General features: G+C 35.6%; 1 protein-coding gene across 1 annotated transcript in view; it reads left to right on the top strand.

Moving 5' to 3' along the window:
• NRXN1 (neurexin 1) overlaps positions 1-14,156 on the top strand; it is a 1,110,090-nt gene that overhangs the window by 397,278 nt on the left and 698,656 nt on the right. The window contains 4 exon segments of the mRNA XM_038551252.1: positions 10,166-10,305; positions 10,307-10,468; positions 12,643-12,666; positions 13,732-13,893. Coding sequence (XP_038407180.1) covers positions 10,166-10,305; positions 10,307-10,468; positions 12,643-12,666; positions 13,732-13,893 — 488 coding nt within the window.

Below are 14,156 nucleotides of genomic sequence, written 5' to 3'. Positions count from 1 at the left end.
CAGTCAGCATAACAAGAATTTATAGAATTCCAAATTTTCCATCGAACTTTCCCTGAGAAAATTAGATAAGCAAAAACTATTTTTATCTAAGTTTATTGAAGGGATAAAAACTGAATGACATCCTATTCAATCTCTTTCAGCAATTGTGCAGCAACATTAAAACAAATTTATATATAATTTTAGCAAAATGATCCATTTTTTTAAGTTTATGTTTTTAATTGTCTCTTTTACCATCATAACATTTCTGTGATTATAAAAGAAACTACCTTCACCTTGACATTGATCTATCGATTAGAACTTTAGAGTATGGTCCTTCAAATATTTATAATTATATCTATGCAGCCTGTATATTTCTTTTTAAATGTTGTGAGATTGCTCTGAAGAGCCAATGGCATTAAGGGATATTAGTATGCATTGAAAAGTTTTTAAATGCTACATAATTGATATTACTACTCTTGCTATAATTTTAGTTTTCACCAATAAAAGTAACATTAACAGGAGTACTGTCTGGCTCATATCACCTGATTAATTGGGACAATGATAATATATCAGATGGATTTTTTCCCAATTATCTGGATTGTTTAAATTGGATTATTTAAATTATTTTATTAAAGTATAACAAATACAGGAAGTGTACATAACATAATTTTACAGCTTTGTGATTTTTGCATATCCATAACCAAAACCTAGATCAAGAACAGAACATTACTAAGTGGACTAAATGTTCCAATTGAAAGACCAAGGGTAACAGAATGGATTAAAAAAAAAAAAAGAACCATTTATATGCTCTTACAAGCAACTAATTTTAGACAGATTGAAAGTGAGAGGATGGAGAAATATCTACTATGCAAATGGTGTCAAAAGAAAACCAGAGTAATAGTACTTATATTGGGTAAAACAGTCTTTAAAACAAAGACTATAACAGACAAAGAGGGACACTACATAACAATAAAGTGGACAATCCAACAAAAAGATATAACAATTGTAAATATTTATGCACCCAGCATGGGAGTACCCAAATACATAAAACAGTTAATAACAAGCACAGAGGAGCTGATCAATAATACGATAATAGCAGGGGACTTTACCACCCCACTTCCATCAGTGTACAAATCATCTAAACAGAACATCAACAAAGAAACAATGGCTCTGAATGACACACTGGAACAGATAGATTTAGCATATATATTCAGAACATTCCATCCTAAAACACCAGAATACACATTCTTCTCAAATACACATGGAACATTCTCCAGAATAGATCGCTTATTAGCCCACAAAACCAGCCTCAACAAAACAGAAGTCCAGGACCAGATAGCTTCTTATGTTAATTCTACCAAATTTTAAAACATATTTTATTTATTTATTCATGAGAGACACAGAGAGAGAGAGAGGCAGAAACACAGGCAGAGGGAGAAGCAGGTTCCATGCAGGGAGGTCGACATGGGACTCTATCCTGGGTCTCCAGGATCACATCCTGGGCTGAAGGCTGGCGCCAAACCACTGAGCCACCCGGGCTGCCCTCTACCAAAAATTTAAAGAAGAGTTAATACCTATTGTTCTCAAACTATTCCAAAAAAATAGAAATGGAAGCAAAACTTCAAAATTCATTCTATGAAGCCAGCATTACTCTGATACTAAAACAAGACAGCAGACAGTATCCCTGATGAACAGACACAAAAATTCTCAATAAAATACTAGCAAATCTAATTCAACAATACATTAAAAAATCATTTACCATGACCAAGTGGGATTTATTCCTAGGTTACAAGAGTGGTCCAACATTTGCAAATCAATCAATGTGATACATCACATTACTAAGAGAAAGGATAAGAACCATATGATCATTTTAATAGAAACAGAAAAAGCAATTAACAAAGTTCAACATCCATTCGTGATAAAAATTCTCAACAAAATAGAGCAAGAGGACACATACCTCAACATTACAAAGATCTATGAAAACCCAGAGCTAACATCATCCTTAATTGAGGAAAAATGAAAGCTTTGCCCCTAAGTTCAGGAGTAAGACATGGGTGTCCACTCTCACCACTGTTGTTCAGCACAGTACTAGAAGTCCTAGCCACAGCAACCAGACAATAGGAAGAAATAAAAGAAATCCCGATCAGTAAGGAAGAAGTAAAACTCACTATTTGCAGATGACTTGATGCTATATAAAGAAGACCTGAAAGACCCCACCAAAAAACTGCTAGAACTGACCTTAGGAAAGATACATCAACATATGGAAATCTGTTGCATTTCTATATGCCAATAATAAAACAACAAAAAGAGAGATTAATAAAACAATTCCATTTAAGTTAGACCCAAAATAATAAGTTACCTTGGGATAAATCTAACCAAAGAAGTGAAAGACCTGTACTCTGAAAATGATAAAACACTGATGAAAGAAACGGAAAGCCATTCCTTGCTCATAGATCAGAAGAACAATTATTGTTAAAATGTCTACACTACCCAAAGCAATCTACTCATTTAGTGCAATCCCTATCAAAATATTAATATCATTTTTCACAGAACTAGAACAAACAATTCTAAAATCTGTATGGAATCACAAAAGACTCTGAATAGCCAAAGCAATCCTGTAAAAGAAAAGCAAAGCTGAAGGCATATAAATTCAAGTTATATTACAAAGCTGTGGTGATCAAAACAGTATGGTACTGGCACAAAAATAGACAGATCAATGGTACAGAATAGAAAATCCTGAAATAAACCCACAATCATTTGGTCAATTAATCTTCCACCAAGCAAGAAAGAATATCTATTAGGGATAAGACAGTCTATTCAACAAATGGTGTTGGGAAAATTGGACAGCTACATGCAAAAGAAAGAAATGGGACCACTTTCTTACACCACACACAAAAAGAAATGCAAAATGAATTAAAGACTTAGATGTGAGACAGGAAACCAATCAAAATCCTAGAGGAGAACTCAGACAGTAACTTCTTTGACATTGGCCATAGCAACTTCTTTCTAGATATGTCTCCTGAGGCAAGGCAAACAAAAGCAAAAATAAATTATTGGGAGTACATCAAAATAAAAGACTTCTGTGCAGTAAAGGAAACAATCAACAAAATTAAAATGCAACCTACGGAATGAGAGAAGATTATTTCCAAATGACATATCTGACAAAGGGCTAGTATTCCAAATATATAAGTAATTTATTAAACTCAGCACTTAAAAACAAAATAACCCAATTTAGAAGTGGTCAGAAGGCCTGACATTTCTCCAAAGAAGTCATCTAGATGGCTAAGAAACACATAAAAAGATGCTCAAAATCATTCGTCATCAGGGAAATGCAAACAAAACTACAATGAAATATCAACTCAGATCTGTCAAAATGGCTAAAATCAACAACACAAGAAACAACAGGTTTTGGTGAAGATATAGAGAAAATGGAACACTCTTGCACTGTTATGCGAATGCAAACGGTGCAACGACTGTGGAAAACAAGATGGAGCTTCTCAAAAAGTTAAAGATAGAACTATCTTGTGAGATAATAATCACTCTACTAGGTATTTACCCAAAGAATACAAGAACTAATTCAAGGGGATACATATACCCCTATATTTATGGCAGCATTATTTACAATAGAAAGTGTCCATTGCTTGATGAATGGATAAAGAAAAAGTGGACATATATGCAGTGGAATATTATTCAGCCATAAAAAAGAATAAAATCTTGCCATTTGCAAAGACATAGATGAAGCTAGGGAGTATAATGCTAAGTAAAATAACTCAGTCAGAGAAAGACAAATACCATATGATTCATTCACATGTCAAATTTAAGAAACAAAACAAACCATTAAAGAGAAAAAAAAAATAAGGGACAGACAAAGCAAAAAATAGACTATTAACCATAGAGAAGAAACTGATGGTTACCAGAGGGGAGGCTGTTGAAGGTATGGGTTACATAGGTGATAGAGATTAAGGAGTGCACTTATTGTGATGATGTATGGAACTGTCAAATCATTATATTGTATACCTGAAACTAATATGATACTCTAAGCTAACTAACTGGAATTAAAATAAAAACTTAAAAAAAAAAAAAAAAGAACAGAACACTACTAGCACTCCAGTGTCCTCACTAGTTCTCCCTTTATCTAGCCATTATCTTGATTTACAAGAGTAGAGATTAGTTTTGCTTGTTTTTAAAATTTTTATATAAATGGAATCATAAATACATTTTAAGTCTGGCTTCTATCTTTTCCTTCCTTCCTTTATTCCTTCCTTCTTTCCTTAGAGATGTGGTTAGGCCCAGTGGAGAGGGACAGAGAATCCCAGGCAGGTTCCACACCCAGCATGGAGCCCAACATGGGGCTCAATCCCACAACCCTGAGATCATGACCTAAGCCAAAATCAAGAGTCAGATGTTGAATAACAGCCACCCAGACCCCTGGCATTTTTCTTTTTTAGTTAACCTTATTATTATGAGATTTATCCATATTTTTTTATTTATCCATATTGGTAGTTGAAGATCATGTATTTTTATTATTGTTCCTTTGCATAACTATAACTCAAATTATTTATCCATCCCATTGATTGGCATTTCAGTAGTGTCCACAGGAGGTTATTATGCAGAGTGCTGCTGCAAACATACTGTTATGTTATTCTGATCATCTTTTTGTGAATTTTTGTTGGATGTATACTTACAAGTGGAATGACAGGAAGATAAAGTATGCAGATATCCAGCTTTAAAAGTTATTATCAGTTTTAAAAAGTAGGTCCCACCAGTAGTATATGAGGGTTCTAGTTGCTCCATGTCCTTAACTATCACATGGTATATTTTGTCTCTTTCATTTTATTCATCATAGTGGAAGGTACTGATAATTTACTGTGGTTTTAAGTTTATTTCTCTGAAGACAAAGTTGAACATCTTTTCATATGGATATGCCATTATCATGGAGTGTATGTTCATATATTTTGCTTATTTTTTCTGTTAGATTGTCTGTTTTTTTTTTTTTTTTTCTTACTGGTTTGTATAAGTTCTTTATGTATCCTGTATTATTTGTTGCCATATATGTTGCTGTAAATCTAATTTCTTTCTTTCTTTCTTTCTTTCTTTCTTTCTTTCTTTCTTTCTTTCTTTCTTTCTTTCTTTCTTTCTTTCTTTCTTTCTTTCTTTCTTTCTTTCTTTCTCAAATTGCTGCCTGTTTTCTTCCAAGAGTACATTTAGGTTTTTAATCCATTTTGAGCTTATTTTAGTATAAGGTATAAGAAGGTAATATGGTTTCATTCTTTTGCATTTAGCTGTCCAATTTTCCCAGCATCATTTGTTAAAGACATTTTTCCCCATTGTATATTCTTGCCTACTTTGTCATAGATTAGTTGACCTTGTAAGTGTAGGTTTATTCCTGAGCTCTCTATCCTGTTCCATTGATCTATGTGTCTACTTTTGTGCTGGTACCATATTGTTTTGGATATTACAGGTTTGTAAGTATATCTTGAAATCTGGGATTGTGTTACCTCCAGCTTTGTTCTTCTTTCTCAAGATTGCTTTGACTATTTCGGTTCTTCTCTGGGTCCATAAAAATTTTAGTTTTATTTGTTTTAGTTCTGTGAAATGTTGTTGGCATTTAATTTCTTTTCGGTGTTTATTGTTTTAGCACATATTGGAAATGCGTAAGATATTTGGGAGTTGTATTTTTAAATGGAAATAAACCAGTTCTTTACATGTTCAACAGGAAAGCATAAATAATTATTCACTAGGCTGCTTCTTACTTGCATATGACATAGCACAAAACTTAATGACAAAGACTCCACAGTAACAAAGAGTTGGAGGAAACAATCCTCTTGCATTGTAAAAAATAGAAAGATTTATGCATTTTTGTATAGAATACATATTTTTCATGAAAAAGAACATAGCAAAAATATGTTTCTTGCTTAGATTCATGTCTCATTTATGATTTTTTGAGGTAATGATACATTCTATGGTGATTTTTTTCCAAGACTTTTGTGGTTGCCTTTAATGCAATTTGAATTACCTAAATTTTAATTAAACATTACAAAAAGAAGGATATTTTCATTTTTAAGTAATAGAAACCTTAGTGTTAAATGTCATCAACACTCATATAACTAACTTCAAAGCTTGCTGTCTAGTGAATTGCAAACTCTTTTTTCCTATTTTTTTCCTTCAGTCTGCCACATAATCTGGCAAAGGAATCCTTTATCAAGATGCATTATGAATTATGCTGATTTGAAATGATATTAGGTCACTTGGATAAAATGCTACAGCCATTTGACTAAACCATACCTCTTTACGCTCCCAAACTTTGTTATTTTTTTAGTTATTTAAAGGTAGTCAGAGGCTGAGTTCTATTCTGCTTCTGTTCCTGGCATGCTTTTGGAATTTGATATCATTTAAACTTTATGGGTCTTAAATATTTTCTCCAAATTTTTATTTAAACTACAGGTAGTTACCATATGGTGCAATATTAGTTTCAGATGGAGAATTTAGTGATTCATCACTTACATACAATACCTGGTGCTTATCACAGCAAGTGCCCTCCTTAACACCCATCAGCCAATTAACCTATCCCCATGCCCATCTCCCCTCCAATATCACTCAGTTTGTTCTCTACAGTTAAGGGTCTGTTTCTTGGCTCACTTTCTTAATAATATAATAAAGGGCTGGGCCAGAGGAGGTCTCTAAAATTCTCTGTGGCTTAGCGACCTATTTTAAGTAGGGTATGAAATTCTACAGGTATAATCTTCAGATAAGTGTATCTCACCATATATAATGTATGTATATGTATATGAACTAGATTTCATGTGACCACCTATCATCAAAGGATCAGATTAATGAGCAGAGAGAAATGAAAGCAATTGGGAATGTTATTTCTATTGATTTTGGCAGCCATTTTCTGAGGACTGAGACCTTTACACTATGAGAAATTCCCATGGGATTATATAATGTCAAATAATGTTTATTGCAGTTGGTCAATTTTCATGTCTTCAGCCCTCTCATCAGCAGTAAGAATTACTTTTTATCCGGGCTTTCCAAACCTGAAATTTTTCTCTTTTATTTTCATTTTTTGCCAATTTCAGGGTTATGACATGGTATTTAACTATAATTTGGTTTTTGCCTTTCCCAGAAGACTCATAGGATTGAGCATCTTTTCATTCATTCTATGAAATTACTGTGTTGTGCTTTTGCCAATTTTCCCCTTGTTCATCTTGTTTCATATTGATTTATTAAAGTGCTTTGCATACCCTGGATTGTAGTCCTTTTTAAATTAATATGGTATAATAATATTTTCTCCCATTTTTTTATTTAGATTCTTTCTCTCTTTGTGAAATATCATGAACAACAGATGTTCCTATTTTTAATATGGTTGAGTGTATTGATATTTTGCTAATACCTTTTATGCCTATTTAATGTCATTCCATCATTCAGTATCTTACGTTTTTAATCTTACAAAAATTTTACAAATTTACATCAGCAACTTATATCCTTAGTGCATGGAGAATTGATTTTTGTAAGTGATGTAGAGATCCAGTTTTACTTTATTCCTATAGATAACCAGTTGTACCAGTGCCATTTATTGACAAATATATACTTTGCTCACTTAACTGCAATGCCTAACTTGATATAAATTGTTTTCATATAGGGTTAGGATTATTTTTAGTTTCATTATTTTTATCCCCCTTTTTTTTCATTTTTCCTAATAGATTATCTTCATTACCATAATTTTCTAATAAATGTCCACCTATCCACAAGGAAGTCCCTTCATCTTCTTTCTCTGGAATAGCTTGGCTATTTTGGGCTCTTTATTTTTCCCGAAGAACTTGTAGAATCTGCTTTTTTTTTTTTTTTTTTTTAAGATTTTGAGACACAGAGAGAGAGAGAGGCAGAGACATAGGCAGAGGGAGAAGAGGCTCCTCATAAGGAGCCTGATGCAGGACTTGATCCCCAAATCCACTTTTCACATTCATTGAAAATTTCATATAGATTTGTAATGGAATTTCTTCAAATCTATAGATCTGTTTATATATGTTTAAAACACTGACTATCACAGTACATAGAACCCTTCATTCTTTCTGAAATTCTTGTTAAACCTAGTACTTTTCTGAAGATTATTTTGGTCTTTCAGTTTATACAATAATATTTAATAATATGATTTCTGTCACTTATAACCTTTATAATGCTCATATGGTTTTCCTATCTTCCTGCATTACCCAGGACTTGAAGTATAGTACATTGATACTAGGCATCCTTGTTCTGACCTTAAAGCTAATATTCTAGATTTTGCAATAAAGTTGACATATGCTGTGTGTTTTAGATTATATATTACATTTATTAGATTAAACAAGAAGGAAGGCATCTACCATTCCTAATGCCTACCAACTTTTCTAGATTTCTGTACATGCATTATCTCATTTTATCCAGAAAGACAGGTGTAACTAACTGCTTTCAGAAACTGAGATTTTAAAAAATATGCATAAGTGCCCCCCAATGCATTAGCAAGTAGGCAAGCTAGTATCTTATTTCATATTTTGACCTACTTTTTTGCCCTCTCAGTATATATAGTTAGAAATATTTAGTTGTGTTAGCTCCCAATATCAAGCCACTTGCTTATTGAATTGACCGGGGAAGTAGACACCTGGGCTATAAACTTTCAGAGACAGGAATCAGGTCAGTTTTGGCCACTCCATTTTTCCTAAAGACTAGTACTGGGCTTAACACTTGGGAAGTGCCAATATTTTGACTGCATGAATGGGAGGAACCCTCTAATTTCGCTTGCTTGTCCTGTGATTCTGCCTTAGAATGTGATGGGTTTGTCTTGACCACCTATCATCACTAGTAACTTACTAGTAGGCAGTGACTGTTCTTCAAGCACTCGCTCCCTTGTGAAAATCCTGAGGACTCACTTTTTAACTTCGTGCCATGCCTAGCCTACTGGTAGCCACTTGTAGCACGGTATGCATCCAGAGAATCAGGTCATCAAGCACTGGTGAGCTGAAATCTTGATTTGAGCTCTGATTCAAGGATGTGAGTTATTTCACTATCAAATGAAACAGCCCTGAGTTAGAAACCTATTGCCAAGGGTAAGCTCCCTTTTGGCATGAACCCTCCAATGAACATGGTAGACATGCTATATTATTGGTAAAACAGATTACAATTCTCCAGTATGACTTATAATTCTGTATTTATAGTTTATCAGAAGCTGATTCTAGACCAAACTGTCTCATTTTTCTTGGCATAAAAGCATCATTGCCTAGGAAGTTGAGGGAGCTTTTGGCTTACGTTCATCCCGTGGTTAAACTCACTTAATCAGGGGGAGAAGACTACTCTTTCCAAATACCCATATTTTGGGTTGATTGGTATGACATCCTGTAAGATCCACATTGTTACTCATAAATACGGTAAAGACAGATATATAGAAAATGTTGAGACTTAATTTACATGCTATTCCCATGATGATGTGCTGGAATTTTTACCAGTCTCATAAAAGCCAGCACTACCATCTGCTGGGTAAGATCAGGGAATGAATCAACAATCCAGCAGACTCCATTAAGCTTGCTATCATTTCTTCCTCCATCTAGAGAGGAATAAAAAAAAAAAAAAAAAAAAAAAAAAAGCACATGCTCTATAGATCTATTTGCTCCCAGACCAAATTCTTTTTTTTTTTTTCTTTGCTTTCTCCTTACCAGATAATTTGCTATGGTCTCTCAGTGATGAAAATATTTGGCTCTTCACTGAGAAAATCTTTGAATATAAATGTCTCACTGAAAATTAAAATAACGCCTCAGTTGGATGGAGAGAATGTTGCAAACACATTGGAACCCATTGTTGCCAGCAGAGTAGAACCATCCAATATGCATTTATGGTACCTGATTCATGCCCTGGAGATATCACAGAGCTACTTGCTCTGATCAGAGCTCTTGCAGTGATACTTAAAAATTAATTGAATTTTCAAGAATGTCAGCTTTAGCTATTGCAGCTGATGGTCCAATAGCTGAGGAGGTTTATTAAAAATATACTGCCACCTACAGTACCTTTTGACTCTGTTTGACAGGGCACTTGTCATGAATGTTAATTAGACAGAGTTAATTTGGGGGCTGTTTAATTTTGTTTCTGTTAAGGTCTGCTGATGTACATAGTATATTTCTTTACTTACTACTTACGCACATATGTATCTGTTTCCCTCTAGGAAAAGAAGAATATATTGCGACTTTCAAGGGATCTGAATACTTCTGCTACGACTTGTCTCAAAACCCCATTCAAAGCAGCAGCGATGAAATAACTCTGTCCTTTAAAACTCTTCAGAGGAATGGACTGATGCTTCACACCGGGGAAATCAGCTGATTATGTCAATCTTGCCCTGAAAAATGGAGCTGTCTCTCTGGTCATTAATTTGGGATCAGGGGCCTTTGAAGCACTAGTGGAGCCCGTGAATGGAAAATTTAATGATAATGCCTGGCATGATGTGAAAGTCACCAGGAATCTGCGTCAGGTAACAGCGCAGTGGATAAGAGAGTTACTGGCTTTGTTTCTCACTACAGCTGTGTGTGTGGTACTTGAAAATCCTAACAACATGATATAGGGCTCCTCAAAGTCGCTTACAAATTAGCTTTTTCTTCTTCTGAGATGAATCTTCCTGCCATACTTGAGCAGGGGCATATCTAGAAAGTTCTGGGGGCCCAAAGGCTATTTTGATACAGCGACATATGACAATTTCCCCGAGGGCTGCAAGGATATCCCTGCGACCTGCCCTTCCTGTGATGTGTGTGGTTTTGTTGTGGTTTCTTTTGGTTTTGTTTTTTTGTTTGTTTGTTTGTTTTGGTTTGGTTTTTTTGTTTTACTTTTTGTTTGTTTGATTTTAAATTAGAGTTTTCATGGTGATCATTTGGAAGCATGCACATTGGGGTCATTAAATCACAGTTCCTTTTTTGTAGTAAAAAAAAAAATCAGTGTGTTTGTGATTTGGGATTGTATCAATCCCTACTCCCTCCCCACCCCCCACCTCTGAAATAGGAACAAGAAAAGCCCCTGAGACAGAAATAATGATTTTGGGGGCCTATACATCTCCTAAAGAGTCTGTTTATGAAGTCATTTTTTTAATTTTTAGCACAGATACTTTAAATCCCAAATGACTCTGGAGAGACCAGTTCATCTTGTAGGTGCCCATTTATATTTGGTTGAATTTTTTAAAAACAAATCTTTCAAGAGTCTATGTACTAGGAAAATATCTATTTTAGTAAATCGATGGGTCCACATATACTGTACATTTTTAACGGAGGCATATTACTACAGTATATATATTTGTATGTCTTATATACAGATGGAAGTGAATACGTTGTCCTTTTATATTGAACATTATAAGTTTTGGTTATTATTTGAAATTTTATATTACAATGTGTCATTTTGTTAAGTGTTGACAGTGACTAATTATTCTGCAGTACATGCTGATCTCAAACTAATATCCTTAACATATTTGTTGTTTCTCTGAACAGTTGCAGAATGACCGGATTGTCTCTGGTTTTCCTTTACTAAAACAGCCCTCTCTTTCTGAGCTGTTAACCATCTAACCTTTTCTTTCCCGCTTCTGAAAGGCTTAAACTGTCCAAACTTGAGGCAAAAAAAAAAAAAAAAAAGAAAGAAAGAAAAAAATTTTTAGAAGTGCAGACATAGTCTAGCAAAGGTACCCAAGAAAAACAGAAGGATTCTTAGACCCTCAAAGACCTTTCAGAGGCCTGTTGGCATGGGAGGGGCCCTGCATGCTTCACACCTGCCCTGGGAGAGAGTCACCCACCCTCAGTGCAGCAGGAGACCACGGATTTCCTATAAGTCTGTCTCTTTGGTTTTCCTTTTTTTATTTTTTCTCTCAGATTCTCACCAAGAGACCGGAGGCTCATTTGAGAGAAGCACAGAAGGAAGGGTGGGGCTTGAGGAGCCCGCTTTCTAGATTTGCCTTTGCTCAGGTTACAAACCAAACTTCGAATTGGTAGCTCAAAGGAAACTGTGGTTATACAGCCGGGGTGCATGTGTGGCAGGACAGATTAAAAACAAATCCATTCTACTCATTCTATGTGTCAGGATCTTTGCTTTGTTTCATTGCAGTAAACTGTGACCCTAAAGTCCATCAATATGACCGAAGGAAGTTTTGGAGTTGAGGAGGAGTCCTTGTGTGCTGTAAAATTGAGTAGTAGGGCAATGCCAACCAATTCCTATGAATTTGCTGGGGCTGGGGTGGGCCAGGGTTGGAGGGGGGGAGGGATCACTTCCGGGCATAAGGCGGCAGTGGTCAGCTGATGAGCTTTACGCCTTTGAATCCCTTGTAGACTTTTTAAATGACTGTCACATGTACTCAGGGAGACAAAGGGAGCGTTGCCATATGTCTGTTTCTATCTAGTAGCAAGTTATGAACAATACCCCGGCAGGAAAAATATTACCTCTGTGGGAGGCCTATTTGTTAGTCTGCTTTTTTCTTGTAAAATTATTTTGCCCTTTTTCTATGTTACTAACATGCTTAATAACTAACATGTCATTCATGGAATGTTTCATTCTACTAACCGTTACCTGAATCAAAAAATGTACTAACATGGTAGAGACCATCATATTTTTTAAGTAACGATCGTTATTCTGTTCACAGTTTTTAATTTCCTTTCTCCCCCCTTCTCCACAAAGCACTCAGGCATTGGACACGCTATGGTAAACAAACTACATTGTTCGGTAGATATCATTCTAATTGTTTCTTATTTTGGGTTTGCCGTGTGTTTTCTTTCTTTCTTTTAACTGTAGACATCATTAACAAAAGAGGAACTGCGGTTGGTACTCTTCTGCTTACTTTGACCTCCTTCTTTTCATCCGTTGTTGACCTTCTTATTTTTTACCTGTTCCTGTCAACTTCTGTTTTCCAACTCACCTGTAGGGGCATCGTTAACGTTTCGAACGTTTTGCATCCAGCTGTGGTTAACACGGGATAAGACCAAATGGTGGCTGGCCCGAGTGACCGCAAGCTCAGCCAGTCTCTAACCATTCATGATGCATGGCATGCACACCTGACTGGGGAATGTTGGAGATGCCACACCCACTCATCTTTACGTCATCACAAAGCAGTTGTTGGTTTTGTTTTGTTTTGTTTCGTTTTCCTTTGGTTCTCCCCGTTTTCTTTCCTTTCCTTTCTGAACTGTACTGTCCCTCCTGCATGTGCACATCAGCGTGTGCTGCTTCCACGGGTTGTTTTGCCTTTCCTCCCCTTCGGCATGGACCTAGGCACTTGCATGCTGAACAACTGCTGCTCAATAGTGCAAATAGTGACGTTGCTGGAAATCGCTTGCGCCTTTTATGTTAACAAGGTGCACGTTGTGATTAGTTAATAACAGACGACTAAACTTTACTAATATGTACACCAGCAAAACTAACCTAGGAAGCATTTTACTAACACCATTTTTGTGTCTGCTAAATAACTTTTGAGTTGCAGTAGGGATGATGCTGATACTAGTTCAATAATCAGTTAACTCTCTAACTAGTTTAGATCGCTTAGGGCTAGTTGAATAGAATCCAAGAATAAACTTCAAACAGACATGAAAATGGGTTCCGCCATAGGTCTGAAAATAAAAAACCAAACAAACAGAAAAAAAAAAAAAAAAAGCAAAAAACAAAATGAAAAAAAAAATAAAATAAAACAAAACAAAACACAAAACAGGCATATCCCAGGATTACAGTATCTAGGTCTGAGTATAGCGTGTCCTTTCCCTGTGCTTTGTTATCTAGGTGACAATATCAGTGGATGGGATTCTTACCACAACGGGCTACACGCAAGAAGATTATACCATGCTGGGGTCTGATGACTTTTTCTATGTGGGAGGCAGTCCCAGCACAGCAGACCTTCCAGGGTCACCAGTCAGTAACAACTTTATGGGCTGTCTCAAAGAGGTAAATATCACTGTCACCAGAATCATTCCTAACCCATGATCGCATCATTTCAGATCCGGACTGAAAGCACCTTTGCTGAAGACCCAGTGTTTGAGGAGTCCATAGTCACGACCTTAAATTCAATATTCTACTGTTGTTTGTATAGGATTGGTGGGGGAGGGGGACAGCTCATAGAACATTATGACGGAATGAAGTGCCTCTTCTTTCATAGTCTGTAAGTAAGTCACAGTTAAGATCTGCATGGGCAATTGCATATTAGCTAT

This window comes from Canis lupus, chromosome 10, assembly GCF_011100685.1.
Source record: "Canis lupus familiaris isolate Mischka breed German Shepherd chromosome 10, alternate assembly UU_Cfam_GSD_1.0, whole genome shotgun sequence".
NCBI classification, from domain to species: Eukaryota; Metazoa; Chordata; class Mammalia; order Carnivora; family Canidae; genus Canis; species Canis lupus.
This window is presented reverse-complemented; position numbering and strand designations above follow the sequence as displayed.